Genomic DNA, 18,657 nt, shown 5'->3' on the forward strand with positions numbered 1-18,657 from the left:
CCCTTTTCTGTCTCATTTTTCTCCATGGTATTTTTTTTTTTTTACCACATGACATGTCTTTATTTGTTTATTGTCAGTTTTTCTCCAAGTAAAATATATGCTACTTAAGGGAAGGGATGGTATTCTCTTTTATTTTACTGCTAAAGCCCCAGTGCTAAGATGTTAAGCATGTTTACTGAACAAATGTTCATCCTGGTGCCCCTTACAAAAACAAAAATTTGTAAACAATGTAAATATCTGTCAAAAAGAGACTCGTACTTACATAAATGAGATACTATTTATATCTATATTCACAATATGGCCATATATATGAAATGCAATACTATTCAACTATTAAAAGTTTGAATAAACTGCAAGTGAATAAGCTTACTGAAAGGAGAGAGATCCATAACACATCAAGTGAAAAGAATCAGGTTAAAAAGTAATTAGCTCATTTTTATAATAAAATCAAGTAGAAAAATTTGTTAAAGTATACACATTTAGGTAAACTCCTAATCTAAAACAAAAATGTTAAAGATGACCAAAACAGTCAATCCCACGAGGCCTTAAATTGGAAGCTTCCTCTGATCACATTAATGACACAGAAAAGCAGCAGGATTAGTTCTGACCTGGGCAAGTCAGGATGGGAAAATGAGTCTGTGCATTTTGATAGGATTCTCACGGGCTCCAGCACAAAGCAATTCCTCAAACCATTAAATAGCCAATAAAAGCCAAAGAACCATTAGAGCTGTGCTTCTCGGGATGGATAGGTACGATCTGCAGAAATGTTAAGCAGCATTTGGATTCAGGCTTGTTTCTTCCTCCAAGTTTCAGGATTATTTAAATACTTCTGTTTCCAAGTAAAGATGGGCGAGGCAGCTGCTTCAGCCCCCGACAGCCCTGCTGCATCGTGGAGGGGCAAGAGCCACCAAGCTAACCAAGAGGATGTCAAGGTGGGAAAAGACAGGGCAAAATCAACCAGACAGGGGAGAATGAAGTCATAGCAATGTTTTTTGTCATTTCCTTTATCTGTTCTGGCAAAATTACGGTTTGATTCTTCTCCAAGGACTCTTCGCTGGCAGTAAAGTCGATAATTCAAAGGAGGAAAGATTCAGAGTGGGAAAAGCACATTAAACTAAATTTTATGTTCAAATGGTGAAAGCAGTCATATCTGCATGGAGAAAACAAGTCCTTCGGTCCATGCTGCAACACTGTCTAGTCACTAGGAGCCCCTCCTAGCAAGATCTTTAGACATCTCTTTAATTCTCTTGCACAGAATCCAATACCAATCTAGGTTATACACGTGTCATTCAACAACTAATGATGGTAAAGTTCTAGTTAACTAATTTAGTGGTTAGAGTCACAGTATTGGGTACATAAAAAGGACTTGGCTTAACACAGCAGCCTTGAAGCTGGCAGCCACTTGGGCAATAACAATGTTCTACACCCGAGGAAATTGAGGACCACACAGGAGAAGAGGCTTGTGTAGAGCCAGTCGGTAGTGGAGCTAGAACTAGAATCCAGGTTTTCGAATTCCCAATCTAGAGAGCCCTAAGCATCCCGTAAACATATTCATTTAACTATGATCCAAGCTACCATGAGGGAAGGGATAGGGGTACAACAGAGATTCCCAAACGTAGGAGGGGACAATTGAGCTGCCTAGGAATGAACTGGAGAGTTTATTAAACATACTGATTTCTGGATTCCATTGCAGGAATTTATATTTCCCAGAAGCTCCCCCAAGTGAATCTGATGCACAGCCAAATTCAGGAATCATTGGCCTGGGTTATACAAGACAGAAGAGCAAAGGAACCAGCAGATTTCTATTTAAAAAAATGCAAGTCATTCTCCTTACTCATGCCATGAAATAACAACATGAAATATGCAATTATAACGCTCAAAATAGCTTCTTCAAGGGGGAAAAAAAAAGATTCACACTTCTAAAGATGCTCAGGCCACAGCTGCAATCTGTTCTTGCGGCCAAAACACTTGGAAAGCCAAATTAAGGGAGGCCACATTGCGCTTGTTTCCTGGGATCCAAAGCTGTGTCCTGGTCCCTGGAGGCGGGGAATGGCCACACTCCAGAGGGACACGCAGGCAGCTGACACTGACCTGCATGGAACTGACAGCTTGACTTCCTAGCCTATAGCAGCCACTGGCTCTTTTCAGGTTCTAGTGGCTGGGAGCACCTGACTAGACAGGAGGCATCTTTGGAGCAGTAATTTACTGGCCTTTCTTCATCCCCACAGGAGTCCAAGTTCTGGACCGGTTAGAGTCTGCCCTGTTTCCTGTAGCAAGGGGTAGGTGGGAAAGAAGCAGCAAGCTGAGAGCTGTCTGGAGGCAGTTGGGAATATCATAAATTAGGAAGTCACACAGCTGTGTATTCTGAAACACAAGATTGAAAATAGATCATTTTTTCCTCTTTGGGGAACATACTGTAGTGTTGATATTTTCTAATTCAAATTTAGACTCAGTAGGCCTTCTCACCAAGCTACCCCGAGGAGGAAGAGGAGGGGCAGGGATGAAAAGGAGCTCTTTTGTATAACTCATGCTCACTTATTTTAGAAGAAAAAATGATGCCGTTTGAGAGGTTTCAGGGTAAAACACAAAGTTCCTTAAAAATTGAGTGATGTTTGAGAAGTATTTTTGGAAGTGACCCTGAAGCAAATAAAAAGCTGCTCTAGTCGTGTCATAAATACTTATTAAATGCAGACTATACATAAAGCATTGGAGTAGAGGCTGGGATGGAAGGTGAATTCACTCTGAGTCTAATCTTCAAGGAGTTTACAGTCTGTAAGGAAGACAGGACATTTCAAAAATTGAAAGCAGTGCCTGATAGCACTGCACAGTAGTTAACAGTAAACAGCACAATGGTATCCCACAACAGTTAACTGCATCTAATGTGTGTGTGACCTCAGTCTACTTGACCTCTCCCAGAGACCCAGGGCCATCATTTGTAAATGGAGATGTTGTAAGGGTTAACAGACTATTGACCTCAGGGAATTGCCTGCCATATAGAAAGTATCTAATAAACGGCATAGTCTCTCTCTTTTTTTTTTTTAATAAATTCTTTCTACTTATCTTTAAATCAGCAAGTGGTTTTTGATTGAAGTTCAAGTGCCCAGGGCTGGGAGACCCCACTGGCGTTTGCCTCTTAATCTACTCCAGTGACCAGAAAAATCTCTCCATCCAAAGCCCTCAGGCTAAAGATGAGAAGTTTTAAAAGGCATCCTAGAGCTTTTTGCTCTCCCAGTCACTGAGGACCACCTGGGAGGAACCCACAACTCTGGGAAGCCACAGCATCTAAGGGAAGTGTGTCACAGACTGAAGCTGTGGGTATGCTTCTGGGTTTTTCTTGTTTGTTTGCTTTGTTTTACTCATGTATATTTTGGTTTTAAAAACCTTATGTATTAGCATTTCATCACTATTTCAGTGCAGTGTGGCATCCTAACTTCTATTGTTTTAATTCCTTTTTTTTTGTGATCTATTTTATTCTACTTTACTACCTATTTGGATCTTCTAATATTCTGCTTATAAATTCCCTCCATTTCATGCTGCCCTTCCAAATTAATATTTTACTTTTACAACATACTTGGACCTTTTAGCTCATGGCCTGGTGCATCACAATCCTGCAATAAATGTTGGGGAGGGTGATTATTGTCCTGGAAAAAGCATATCCTGTGGGGCCAAGCCTTGGGTATGGAACTAGGGGAAGATGGTTTTCACACTTTACATTTTAGGTGTGAGATCAGTAACTTCAATACTAGATTGATTTTACAGATAAGGAGTGAAAATGCCATCCATGCAAATGGCCTCTTCATCTACTGGGATCACGTTACTTTTACGTTTTTCTTTTTTTATGATGTTTCTACTTATAAAAGAAGCTGCATGTCCTGAAATCCATAGTTCCTCATGTACAGAACCACTGGATTTTAGGTAAGCCACACCCACAGTGCTGCGGAAGAACAGAAGGGATGGTGGAAGTAAGTTTGGTCAACATACACCCCCTGACCTGCGCTCCAGAGGCGCCGGGTAGCAGCGAGCCCCTCTCAGACCTCCATCAGTGGCAGATGCTCTGAGCCAGGCTCCTGACACTGACTCCACGATGATGCCTGGTCCAGCAGCACCCCAAGCCTTCCTCCCCACAGCTCTCCTGGAAAGTCTTTTGCTAAGTGTGCCTCCCAGCACCTTTTGCTCTCTCTAAAGTACAACATGCCAGAGCTGGATCCAGTTTAAAATCATTCTTATTTATCTATTTTGATTTTTTATTCCAATTATATTACAATTTTTTCTGCCATAAAGACATATTTTTCATATTTTTATAAAAATATGTGTGAATGTGTGTGTGCGTGCGTGCGTGCATAGGTGTAGACAGAGAAAGAAAGAGAATGATAAAGCAAATATGGCAAAATGTGATCACAACAATAGGTGGACACTGGTGAATGAGCTCTTTGGACTTTCTTGCAAAAAATGTTTTAAAAAAAGAAATATATTTTTATTTCCATTTATTTTTCATTGCTCTTCTTTATCAGTTCTTCCTTACCAATTTTCACCTCCCTATTCTTCCAAATGAACTCTACAATCATTTTGTGAAGTTTCCATCCTAGTTCCCACTGATATTTTGAAATGAAATATGAGCCTAATTTGGGGGAATTTACAACTTTATCACAATATTGTTTTCTTATCAGGAATAAAACATTTGCTTATTTATTTATTTGAAACTTCTGTTGTATATTTTAATAAAGTCTAATAGTTTTCTTCACATAAGTCCAAGATGTTTTCCTTTAGAATATTCTGAAGCAGTTTGCATTTTTATTGCCATTTCTAAAAAAAATCCTTTTATCCATTTTATAATTAACTAATTACTATTGACATACGGAAACACTAAGTTTTGATTATCTGCTATGTAGCTACTCTTCTAAATTACGTTAATTCTAAAAGCTTTTCCTTTGCTTCTTCCGGGATTTCTAGATAGTTTATTTTCTATAATTTAAAATACTTTGTTTCTGTCAATGAACTATACCTCTACATGTTTGTGTCTTCCAGATCAAGGAGAAACAATAATGGTGAGCAATAGCATCCTACAGCATCCGACTTCAGTTCCAGTTTTTAATGGGAAAGGTGTTTTGTTATCACCATTTTAAATATAATGCTGGCTTGTGGCTATAAAGTAGCTTTAAAAAAAATGGTGCTAAGAATGCGTCCGAGTCCATCATCTTTAACAAATGATATTAAATGTTATCAAATACTATTTTAGCATCAGCTGAAATCAGCACTTGGGTCTTCACAAGGAGTTTAGTCAGGTGGGATGTGCACTGAGCCGTTTTCTATTACTAAGCGCCCCTGGCTTCCCCGGGGACAAACGAATCTTTGAGCCAAATTCAAGGTCCACAAGTAGGAAATACAAAGGCCTTTATAACATGCACTCTGCAGACAGTAACAATTCACTTTTTAAATTTTATCTTCTATTTGCCTTTCTTTTCACCACGTATTTATTTTTTAATTAGCTTTATGCCTTTCTATAAACCACCTCAACTTTTAGGAGAAACAGGACTACAAATTAAAGGAAAAAAAGTATTACTAAAGAGTAGAAAGTATAACAAAGAGGAGCCGATGAAGTGCTGCAGAAGTTTAAGGAGGGTGTGAGGCCCTCGCAGAGCAGGGTTAACAGGAGGATCAGGACACTCACCCAAACCTGGTGTTTGGGAGGACCCTGGAACAGTATTTCTACAAGGCAGAAGGAGAAGACAGTGGGCATCTGTGTTCTTTCAACATGTCTGTGTCTCTCTCCATTATGAAGTTGGGCAAATCTACCAGCCTACCCGCTCAATTATAACCTAACAGACAGCGGAAACAGAGGCTGATTGCTTCCAGCTACATATCTTCTCAGAAATAATGTAAAAAGGAGCAAGTCCTAAAAAAGCCTAGGATAAACATAAATTATTTTCATCCATTTATAATTGAGATGTGCTTGATTTGGTCTTTTAAACTGCCAAGTTTAATTTCGCTCACCAATCACTTCCTATGGAGATAACCATTACACGGTGATTTTAGAAGTAGCTACAAGTACCGCCTTCTGAAACACCAACAAACCATCACAGAACTGCAAATTCTTAAGACAGCCAAGTACTTGTGCACAGGAAGAGTTGGCTTTGCTAAGAGATGGGCTACATCTCTGTTCCTCTAAATGTGCAGATTCAAGTCATTGTTATTTCTTTTACAAATACTGCTAACAAAACACTTTAATCTACATTTCCTCATCTGATTCTCAGATAAGAATGATGATGATGATCATCAACATTTTCCCATGTTACAAATGGGAGACTAAGGAGCAAGATGGCTAACCATCCTGATGAAGCCCTGACATCAGCTACGTCTATTACCCAGGGCTTCTGGTTCTGAATGCAAGAATCTTACATTAAATCCTCTATCTTGCGATAATACTATTATAAATTCTGTTACCAGCTTTACAATTATTTTAAACAACCACTCCCAAATGACTTTCATATGTTCTCCTCTGACATTTTCAATTTGGACCAGAAGTGGATGTAACTTTCTAGAGCCAGGCTCAGGCCTAGAACATTTATCTTATTTTGTTTGTTTTTACGTCAAACTTAAGGTTGAAGTAGAAAAGGAAAGTAGAAGTAGACTATGAACATGCAAGACAAGTCAAGATCTGAGAGGCTTCCACTTTCCGTGGAGCATGGGTACAAGCTAGTATTAGGTGAAAAAAAGGTCCTTAAGAGGTTTAATTGTTAAAAGCTAATTTTCTTGAGTTTTCTTAGCCATAGTGTTCTAAGAATGAAAGTGATGGATGGTACTTCTCAAAGTACGAAAATACCAGTGTCCCGGAGTTAAGTGTCTATTCTAATTGCCACTGTACCCCAAAGAGTCCTTCAGACAGCTCATCTGTGTTATTTTTACTTGCTAAAGCAGAGGTGTCTGGGTGATGAATTATACAAAGTGCTCCACTCAGCATCAGTGGTGTGTTATAATAAATATTGCCACTGAAAGACAAAGTAAGGAAAGGCTGAACATTTTTATAGTGTGTGACATAGATTTTGTTCTCGCTTTTTAAACAGAAGTAGTTATTAAATTTTAATCTAATTATATATGGTCAAACAGGTACAGATAGTAAAACTGTTTCAGAGAAATATGAAGCCTTCAATCACAAATGTACATCCATTCTGACCTTCAAAATACACCTGAGAATAACCCACACACAAAACATAATTGAGGAAGTGGAAATATCCATTTGCCAAAAGGAAAAGTAAGGTAGTGGAGCCCTGGCATGTTAGTGATGAAAAATGAAATACATAATAATCAAACCTCAATTTCCATTTTTCTTCAACCTTTGATATTGCTACATTAAAAAAAAAATGCCAGCACATTTCCCCAATTCCCAGCAAAGGCAAAATGACAGAGGGCTGTAATCTGACTTCAACTTGTTATAGTTTTCTGCAGCAGAAAGGAGAATGCAGAAAGACTTTTTAAAATAAAGGGACAGAATTAAGGTTTCAAGTAGCTATTGTCCCTATCTTAGCTGAATCCAGTTTTCTTTAGCTATCTACCATCCTGTGGCCATATACCCAGGGAAAGCTGGTTTCACTTCCAGTCTAGGGAGTGGCTAATGACTGGGTTGGCCTCCAGAAGGTTCCACTCCCCTTAACAATGACTGGGGTTAGGCATAGGTACAGGCCACAGTGTTAGCCAATGAGATATGAGAGAAGGTTTGCTGAAGGGCTTTTGGAAACATTTCCACATGCCTGAAAGAGACTCACTGGAAGAGACAGCCTCTTGTACCTCTGGACCATGTGATGGTAGCTACCACGTTGCTACCAGCCTGAGGACAAATATGGTACACCAAAGATGGCAGAACCAAAAGATGGAAAGAACCCGGGTCCTTGAAGACTTCACTGAACAGTTATGAACTAGTACAACCCTAGGACCTACTCAACTCTGAAATTATGACATTCAATAAATGTTCTTACAGTGGCCATTTTGAGTTGGGATTTCCAATACTTGCAGCTAAAAGCCTCCCAACTGATGCACTATCTGGGCCAGAGTGAGGTAAGCTTGTCCTCGGTCTTGGCCCTGTACATTATCATGCTCACAAGCTCTTGTCACTCTCAGAAAACATCATCCAATTCTAGGATCTTATGCCCAGGACTGGGACATTTCTTCTTCTTATTAAAAATCCGTCCTTTGGTTCCCACTGGCTGTAAGGTGAATTCCAAACTCTTCTGCATGACAGATCCTTATGATCCGACTCTTGCGTCTTCTGCTGGCATCTCCTCATTTGCTTGCTCCCACAGGCCCACTGCTTTAGCCACGTAGAACTAGACTTCTCTGAACCTCCAGATCCTTCCACCTATATCTCACTGCCTGGAATTTTCAACAGCTGCTGCCCATCATACACACACTGTGCCTGCCTGGTTATTCTTCTCATCTTTGTGTTTGTACACACTCAAGTATCTCCTCTTCTGTGTCACATCTTCCAAGACACTCCTTTCTTAGCCTGTTTGACTCCCTATGAACAGAAGAACTGACCACTGCTTCCTTCTGACATTAATATAACTTAAACGTAATGTTATAAACGGCAAAACATTTTATAATCACTTGTTTATGTGAAGGACTGTCCAGGCTTGAGCTGCTTAAGGAAAGAGTATGCGTTCTAAGTGTGTCATCAGGGATTAGATCCTGACTCATAGAGAAGGAGCCCTATAGTTATTGAATGAATGAAAGGACAAATGAATGAATGAGAGTCCAGAAGAAATATTCTAGCTTACCTGACCTTGGAATATAACAAGGTAAGGTGCTACATACCCAAAATATAAGTAATTAACCTATTTGTATGAAAAAAATCAAGTTTTTTTTTAGGGACTGGCCCAGTGGTGCAGCAACTAAGTTCACACGTTCTACTTTGGTGGCCCAAGGTTCACCGGTTCAGATCCCAGGTGTGGACCTACACATCGCTTATCAAGCCATACTGTTGCAGGCATCCCACATATAAAGTACAGGAAGATGGACACAGATGTTATCTCAGGGCCAGTCTTCCTCAGCAAAAAGAGGAGGATTGGTGGAAGATGTTAGCTCAGGGATAATCTTCCTCAAAAAAAAATTAAAAAAAAATCAAGTTTTTTTAGCCCCTGTTAGAAGTTGAGTATCTTCATAAGGATTTCACACCTGTAATGAGGATCTATGGATTTGTCTGTGCTGTGTCTCTCTTCTGTAAGGGCACCACCTCCTGCTTTCCTCCACCCTCACCAACCCTGTGCACACAAAAATATCTTTTCTTTTGAAAACTTGATCCCTCTACTTCAACCTTGTTCTTCTAACTGGGGTGTCAACTATACAAGCCAGGCCAGGGGGATGTGTGACCACACCAGGTCCATATGCATTCTTCGGGATTTTTAAAATTGAAACTAAAAGAAAACAATAAAAAGAATAATTTTAGTCAGAATGTAGAGCGTGAAGAAACAAGGGACATTGTTCCAGGTCCTGGTTCCAGCTGTCACTTAACCCAGAGTTCTCTCCGTCCTTCGCTTAACCTGCACTTTGCTTAGGAAAGTGAGATTCTATCAATTGCAAAAAAATATCCATTTTCCAACTAAAGCAACATCCATTTCCTCATTTACTCCTCCCAATAACTATGTGTGGCAGATATGATCTTTATTTTATAGATGAGAAACTAGAAGCTCAGAATAGAAAAGAAGCAGATCCAAGGAGTCCAATTAGTAGCCGCGTTGTGATTCAAAGAAGGGTCATTCAGATGCCAAAATGCAACCACTCGACTTTACTGCCTCTTTCTACACTGTTCTTTGAGCATCCTTAACACCGGTTTGAGCTCAGTGACCCTAGACAATATGCAGTAAGTGCAAGTCTTCTTTGAATGAATAAACATAGATCTATTGATCTTGATTAACTCCTGGGGTTCTTATAGACTTCAATTAAATAACCTTGATAAAGTGCTCTCAGAATATAAATAGGAATTGTTTTTTAGACCACACTATTAAAACATTTGCCTCTTGCAATGTCAATCATTGGGAAGCAGAAAACATTATTTTTTTAAAGTAATCTAAAGGAAAGCTGTGCATAAATATGTGGTATACTTCATTTAATTGAACATTAATGTTTGCTTTAGATATTAAAATATAATTTGTATTTCAGAAGTGAGTTTCCTCAAAAGACAAAGCATTTATAAAAAATTGCATCTTTCTTTTTTTTTTTTTTAAAAAGATTTTATTATTTCCTTTTTCTCCCCAAAGCCCCCCGGTACATAGTTGTATATTCTTCGTTGTGAGTTCTTCTAGTTGTGGCATGTGGGATGCTGCCTCAGCGTGGTCTGATGAGCAGTGCCATGTCCGCGCCCAGGATTCGAACCAATGAAACACTGGGCTGCCTGCAGTGGAGCGCGCGAACTTAACCACTCGGCCACGGGGCCAGCCCCAAAAATTGCATCTTTCTACTATGGAAAATCTACAGTTAGATTTTTAATTGAGTACTTCTTTGGTCTCAGTACTTGCTTATAGAGCTAATGTGACCCATGATCTTCCAGGTCAATTACTAACACAAATCTGAGATGAACCATGGACTCAGGAATAGAGAAAAGCAGACACATACAAACCAAAGGAAGATGGATTTTTATGTGAAACTAATTTTCTTCAGAAGAAAAATAGACATCTCCTTCAACATAAGGGTGCACTCAGATTTGTTTTTCGTATTGTATCTTACTTAATATGGCAACGGGCAAAAGGCAATCCATTAAAAAGCAATTTTCCTCTTACCACAGGGTGTTTCATCATTTGATGTCTAGCATTCAATCAGAATGTAGCAATCCTTTAATATTTTATGAGCAGAAAACAACTCACTTGGGCATGAAGTCTTCAGAAATGTGGGGCTCTTTTGTAAGCCTTGCAAAATGTCCAGAATGGCTTTTGCAGTGGAAGATGAGCAACATGTCAACCTGAAAACTCAATCTATCAAAACATTGGAAAAATTATGCTTTAGAACAGATCATGGGCATTTAAAAATATATGTAATGACTTATAACTAATAGGAAAAAGTGTCAGTCCCAATTCGTTCTTATACTTTCTCAAGTAGAAGCTTCTAGGGGTCAAGGACCACATCTGTACCTGCAGTGCCCATCATAGTCTCCGGAACATTGTAAGTAATCAATATATTTTTATTAAACAAATGAATAAATGCATTTGTCATCTTAGGTGAAGGGAACCTGCCAAGAGTATGTCAGGCCCCAGCTGCTCATGCCCAACCTCACTGCTGAGACAAGGCCTGACTAGGTGCCAAGTGAGTTGTGGCAGAATGCTGGAAGCCTTCTCTGCAGCAGAAGGTGACATATGGAATAATATACAGCACAAGAACAGCATCTGGGGCACCCCCAGGGATCCCCATTGTATTTGCCTTCATCCGCACTCTGTTATCTCAGCCCATAGGAATGGAGTTCTGTCCTGGCTCCTAGCTTGGTTACCAAGTTCTCAAAAGTCCAAGAGGGCTGTTCTGCACCAGCCAAAGGTCAGCCCCTATTCTGTACCTGCCCTTCTCCTTCGAAGCACAGAGCTGACATTCACCTGAGCAGCACTGTCTGCTCAGACTTCTGCCACCACGGTTCCCCTCTGCCCACCAGATGGGACCCCACTGACACAGACGAGACTCCAAGTCAGATGCACACTGACTTTGCTTGCGCATGGCCTGGAATTTGGCCATCTGTTCCAAGTTAGTCTCCTCAGCTTGGATATTATCTGTTCCCGGGACACTCTTCTCCCTCCCACCACTGCAATTTCAGCCACTGAGGTTACCTGCAATCAAGCCAAAATGAACACAACTACTCAAATCAGCACCCAAAATACCACCAATCTATTTCTGGGGAAAATGTGGGCATGTAAGAGCATAGTGAAGTTTGTGAGTATACTACCCAAAGACATGAAAGTCGTAAGTTGCAGAGACAGAATCAGCTCCCCTTTATTCTCAACATTCTCCTTCTACTCTGCCATATTTCTTTTTTGTGTTAACTTTTAGCATGATAGACACATGTCCACTGGGCAAAGGAAAAGAGCAGAAAGCTGGGTGTGGCAGTCAAGGCACAAAAGAGTGTACCTTCTGCTGCCATCCAGATGACAGCTGATAGCCAAAGAAGGCCACTGGGGAAGATGAAAATGGACGAGGGGCACGAAAAAGGCCATGTGGGGCAATAACCTGGACAAAAAGTACCAGCCAAGTAGAGCATGACTGTTCTCCAGGTTCTGAAAATCTTAGATGGTCTTGCAATGCTTTTTAGCAAGTGACTTTCTACAGTTTCCTCATAAAGTTGAAATAAACAGAAAACAGTCACAGTGAGCAGCCTGAGGAATTTAGTAGGATTTGTTTGATTTAGGACTTTAATCCTTCAGGTGAATAAGCGGTAAGCTATACAGCAGACATAAATCTCAACAAGTTAGTCTAATGAGGAGTAGGAAGGAAAACTCACATCAAGGACCCAGGTAAATTGATCAATGAATGTGAGTAGATAACAGAGAAATCTCTCAGGTCAGGATGCAACTCTACTAATGCAACAATGCCCTTTTGTAATAAGTTCATAAGTAATGAACTTTCGTGGCAGTTCCACGTCAACTTCAGCTTCTGTCCCTTACCCACCCACACTGGAGGATGACAACATCTGCTGTGCTTAGTCAGATAGGCTCAAAGTCTTAGTTTTTTCCTTACTAAGTTCTAAATTTTCTAGTTTACCTTAGCAGTACCTGCAGTCAGTTCTACACTGTAAATAAAACATATCCCCCTTTCCAATTTAATCATTGGATCTGTTCCCATTAGTCGTTTCAGACCATTATTTTAAGCTCCAAAGCAAGTGACTGAATATTTATGCTTTCAGAATAATACCAAACACCTAACATTTCTCTAGTATAAACAGTCTTCTCTGGGGCCCATGTTATTAAGCCTACAAGGAAAGATTTATATGTGTGTCAGCTCCCTAGATGCTGGAAGGAATGGAAGGCAGCCGCTTTACGGAGGCTCATTGTTGACAATGATTGTGGACCAGCTTAAATCAGACTCACCTTAACAGGTTAAAGCTAAAGTATGCCAATGAGCAAAAAGTAAGAGAAGTATCATGCCCTCTTTTTCTGGGTGTCCTTTCTTCAATTTTGTAATTTAAGTAAGAAAAAGAGCAATAAGCATATCTCTGACCACATTTTTCATGATCAACTACCCATTTTCTTCAATAATTCCTTCTTTCTGAGAAAAAGCATTCTAAACAAGTGAAACACTGGGAGCAAGAGGGTTTCATTAAGGTAGTCAATTTTTCTTTATAGAGAAAAATTGTTTCAAAAGAAAGAAAAGAAAACGATCTACTGGTAGGTTAAAAACTGTAATTTTAAAAAAGAAAACCACAGATCATTTTTCCTAGAGTATTAAATGCAATGCTGTTTTAATATATGCTCATTTTTACAATATGTGAAAATCAGTCACAGTACCTGCATATTTTCCCATTCTTGTAGATTTTAATAATGTTTATTTCTAGAGCAGACATGCAGAAATACATACACTGGAAACCTGAGCCAGAGTGTTTGGTGAACGGTGACGCCCATGCATAGCTGTTGGCACCTTGGGAATTCTTTGTGCAGGGCAGGGCACAACCCTGGAAGCTAGGTCTCTGCCAAGCTTCATGCCCATGTGGGAAACCAGTGTACTTACGCAGCTCACCCACTTTCAAGATCTCACACAGCATCTTGGTCAGCTCTATACTACTGCGGCCAAAGGGACATTCATGCTTGTCTTCTCGGCTACTGTTCTCAAGCACAATCTGCAAGTGGGAAAGGGAACAGGTCAGAAATGGAAGTTGGTTTGCAGAAAACGTCAAGAATGTCGGCCCCACAGTAATAAGGGACTAGATCTGCTCCAGATCACCAAGCTAAGGCTCTTGTTGCCAGAACAAAATTGTACTGTAAGTATATTTTCAGTATACAGGACCTAAAACTCTCATGTTTCCCAAATCTCCTAAAACCTTTTTTGAATCTGTAAGAGGACATTTTGCTTGTTCGTTTCCACTTACACAGAGGTATCTATGGAGCTTTTTTCAAAACAGTACGATAAAGATGTTTTTCTTGAGTGAGAAAACCATTTTCTTTTCCTCTCAGTCACATCTTCCCTTTCCTGGGAGTAGCAACTCTTCTTCTGTGACTTGAACTCCTACATTTTCATCACATATTTCCCACATAAGTTTCCAGGTTCGTACAGGATCTCACCCCTGGCATTAGTTGACTGGACCATGCCTAAGGGACATGTGACACAAACTGGCCCAACCAGAGTCCTCCCCTGAGACTTATCATACAAAAAGGGGAAAACTGGCCCAACTATGCCGACAGCACCCGAGGGGTGTGAGCTCAGGAGCTACCTGAACTGGAGCCTACAATATAAAAATAAAAAAAGAAAGAAAAGCAAGCCAGAATGCAAAGGAAAACGGGGAGGAGAGGCAGGGGGAGCTCTGAGACCATTTGAGCGGCTGGTCCCACTCATTCCTGTAGCAGAGCTACTTTCCTATCCTAACAGTTTGCTTGCCCAACTTTTCCTCTGAAAACCCCTTGGTCAGTCTAATAAATTCTTCTCCTTCCTTAAGCTTGCTTGAGATGTCCCTACCACAACTAAGGGTGCATTCTACACATGGATTAAACAAAAGTAAAACAAAACAATAAAACTCTACCTTAAAGTTACTAAACTTCAAATTTGTATGTCAACAAAAGGAAGGATAGCTGAAGAGGCTGCTTGTCTCACAAAAGAACTAGTTTATCCACCTCTAAAGCTGCCTCCGACTCCCCAGTGGACTTGCCTGCTGCCTCCTCAAGAGCTACACCGCCCTGAGTCGGTGTCTCCCATCAGCACCGACTCATGTTGTGTTCCCCCCTCAACTTTGAACTCTTCAGTGGCAGGAATGGCATTTTATTCAGTTGATCAACAATAATAATTGAGTACCTATTATCTGCCAGGAAGGTGCCTCAGCCCCATAAAGTGAAGAAGAAGACAGATCAGGGCTCTGACCTCACAGAGCATTCATTCTAATTGAGGGAGATAAACAAAACAAAAGAGGTGGTTGCAGTTTATCAATCACAAGTGCTATGAAAAAAAATTCACTGGTTCAGGTGGTAAAGAGTACTGGGGAAGGCCAGGGGAGGAGAGTGTATATAGCCAGGTGACTATTGGGAATCAAAGGATGAGAAGGAGCTTGCCCATCAAGGTCTGGGAGCAGGAACATTCCAGGTAAAGGCATCAAGGACAGAGCCCGTGAGTTGAGTAGGATGTGTTTTGGGCAGACCAGCACACCACCTGGTCTACAAGGTGGGGTCTGGAGTTGTGCAGGGCAGCAGTTTGGGTTCCAGGAGACTGAGAAGGGCAAAGCAAGCAGGGAAGCATAGAGGTGGGCCAGAGCCACCGCCCCAGGGTTGTACGGGGTGTCATTCTAAGACCCTGAGAATGCTAACCATGAGGTTTGGGCAGGCCAGTGACATGACCTGAGTTATTTTTAAAAGACCTATGAGTATGGAGAATGGATAACAGGGAGTAAGAGAAAAAGCACAGTCCTGGAGGGCCTGGGCAGGGTCCCTGGCAGACATGAGGACGGCTCAGACTGGGCCTGTGCAGTGCACTCAGCAGGCAGTAACAGATCAAAAGAGGTCAAAAAAGGCAAGGAGAGGCAGACAAGGAATGAAGAAGACAAAGAGGGGAAGGCTTTTAGGAAAGAGAAGTAAAAGGATGACTATTTGGAAGGAGGGAAGAAAAAAGAAGGAGAGAAGAAAAAGGGGAAGAAGGAAAAGTAAACGAAAGTGCTGTTTGATTGATGCAGACTGGGCTCCAAATAGTGAAGGAACGTGAGGGAGCTTCATAGAGGGCGGACCGTTTACAGCCAAAGGGGGAGTATTTTAATAAAATTGTGCTCCAATTATTTTCTGCACAAACACCATAACAATAACACACATGTATATACATATTATTATACCCACTGATAGGACCCCAGTAACAAATCAACTGCTTCCTTCTGAGGATGTTCCTCCAGCACTGCATTTACACCTAACTGTAACCACAAGGTAAACAGTTTGCATATTCAATCTCCTCTGCCACTTGAGGCATCATAGGCAGTTTTCGGAGCCTTCATCATTATCACTCTATCACCATCATGATTGCCCAGGAAGTAAATGAACCAGCTCACTTTGTGAGACTTTCCAACCATTTGCAACATGTGCTCACATAAATAATGATGCACTGAATATCATCATGAACATAGTAGCCTTTACCGGTCTTGGAATTTATGATAAAAATTATTCTTTACAGTCTCTTTGGTGAACACACGTTCTGAGTCGGTTGTTTTTTTCTCTGAGAAAGCTGAATGGAAACTCCAACTAAATCCCTTCTCCTGCCAAGTGGGGAAGGCCCACTGCTGGAGTCTTTGAAAGGCTCCTTCCCTCTTAGCGGTCTCTTCTGGACAATCTGCCTGAGCCCAAGAGTCTCATTAGACGGAGCCTGAATCACTCTCTTCCTTTTAGGAGAATCCTTTCTGGTTCTAAACAGGAGTTCCAGTTCAAGAAAGCAGGAGGGGGGATAGCTAAATTCCCATCAATCAATGAATCTTTATTTCTCGTAAAAATTTTGTACCTGAGAGAGCCATATCAAGGAGCAAATCTGAATCTCCTGATGATGGGGAAATGAAAGGAAAAAACAGACGAAGGAGACAGAACATAAAGAAAAGACAGGAGACAGGTAGTTTTCAGCCAGTTCCCAGGTCCCAGTGAGGACATTCCCCTGCGTTTCATATTAACATTCTATTAACATTTCATGAGCACATCAATATTTAATGAGGACGTGATCTGCATACACTGTAGGTAGAATTACTGCAGCCAATAAATGTTCCGGAAACATTTCCAAGGAACAGTTTATTAGCAGGCACTAAATTAACGAGTAATTTAAGTAATCAATATGTAAATCAGCTCGGAGAAGCCCTTCTCTTTATTCTTGAATGTACCATTCATCTTATTACATTTACCCACCTAAAGAAAAATAAACCCTCCTTCTTGACTGATTTCTTTAGACAAGGCAGACACAAACCTTTAAAGTCATCTGTGTGGGTTTTAAAGTCAACATTCTTACAGAAATGTTTAGAAAAGACCATGATTACGAACGTTAGTAATAAGATATTACTATAGTGAGAGATAATTCTTAAACTTGACAGTAGTTTTTTTTTTGTAATTTAACACACTGATATATCTATATTCAGCTTCAACATTCTGATATTAACCATGTTCGCCTGAGACATTTTGAAAAGTTCCATTTGGAAATATCAAGTCATATTTTTCATCGTTATTTTTTCCTCACTCTTCTAACAGTAAACCTACTGGAATAGAAGCCACAATCGATAAAGGACTAAAACCTGCTATTATCACTCATCTTAGAACACTTTATACACCAAAAGAAGATGTAACTGCCTGAATGTTTTAAAGAACACTGGACATTTGCGCCATATTAAGTATAAAACATTTTATGAAATACTTTAAGTTTACAGAGTATATTTACATATGTTCTATCAACTGATGCCTGACAAGTCCATAAGATTGATGAGGCAGGTGGTATTATTATCATTCTCTTAAGAATGTTGAAACAAGAGGAAGATACAACTTGCTTAGATCACAGAGTTAGCCTAGGTTAATCCTGGAATTCCATGTTTAAGGTCTTCAATTTCCAACTCTCTTCCTGCCTCGTTAGAGTTTACAAATTGTCTTCCCATACATATTCCCATGAAACAATGAATTTCATATCTAAAGAGGCTAGGGAGACTTGATCAATTTCCTCCGTCTCACTGAGGTAGGTCTATAAATCCCAGCCCCTCCTAGACAAAGGTATAAGGTTTTCTCTTGTCTCGTTTATCCCTGAAGATGAGTGACAATTGCTCAGAGTCACCAAAGCTGCTGTGGAATATCCTCACGGGCTTTATTTCCATAAATTTTGAGTCCCCTCTTAACGTTCTACGTTTCTTCTCCTTCTTCTCCAGTCGTGTAGATCAAGAACCTGTTTGGCTTGGATGTGACCATTAAGTGCTGAGTACACAGTCAGCCACAGTGTGGTACCCACCCGTTTTTCTGGCTCCTGGGACCATCTTGCTGTCTTAGCCTCAGCATTATATTGCTGACTTATATTCAGCTGGTTGTCCCTGACACACTTTCTTCCACTTTCTGTTGAGCTCTCCTCACCTGGGCTGAGTCCAATCCCTTCTGCTTTCCCTGTAGCCAGTCCTGGAGTGAGCCTTGCAGGCTTCATCCATTACCTCTTATCTACGGAGGCTTCTTTTTCACGCTGCTTCAACTCTAACTAAGGGTCAGATGAAGCATAGTGGTCTCCTCACAGGCCACCAAGGACCGTTTGTGAACTTGTACTGTGTTCTTTCCAAAGACAAGGGGCTGTGAATCTTGCCGCAATTCTGACACAAGGTTGCTATGGGAAGCACTGATAATATAGAGAACCTGAGCAAAACTAGTGTAAGCTTGCACAAGGCATTCCATCTCTTTGTGAGATGTACAGAAGTTCCATAAAACTCACTTCATAGCACTATTGGGCATATTAAATAACAAAACAAAGTCCTAAAACAGACTTGACAGAGTTAGTGTTCATCATCTCTTTATTGCC

At 40.5% G+C, this 18,657-nt stretch overlaps 1 protein-coding gene across 4 annotated transcripts in view; it reads right to left on the bottom strand.

Moving 5' to 3' along the window:
* The window catches only part of ELMO1 (engulfment and cell motility 1), a 521,525-nt gene that overhangs the window by 220,136 nt on the left and 282,732 nt on the right, over positions 1 to 18,657 (bottom strand). For all 4 annotated transcript variants that reach the window (XM_014840709.3, XM_014840711.3, XM_014840712.3 and 1 more), the window contains one exon: positions 13,687 to 13,795. In XM_014840709.3, the coding sequence (XP_014696195.1) occupies positions 13,687 to 13,795 (109 nt within the window). The remainder of the gene's footprint in view (positions 1 to 13,686; positions 13,796 to 18,657) is intronic.

The sequence above is a fragment of the Equus asinus genome, chromosome 1 (genome assembly GCF_041296235.1).
Source record: "Equus asinus isolate D_3611 breed Donkey chromosome 1, EquAss-T2T_v2, whole genome shotgun sequence".
Lineage (NCBI taxonomy): Eukaryota > Metazoa > Chordata > Mammalia > Perissodactyla > Equidae > Equus > Equus asinus.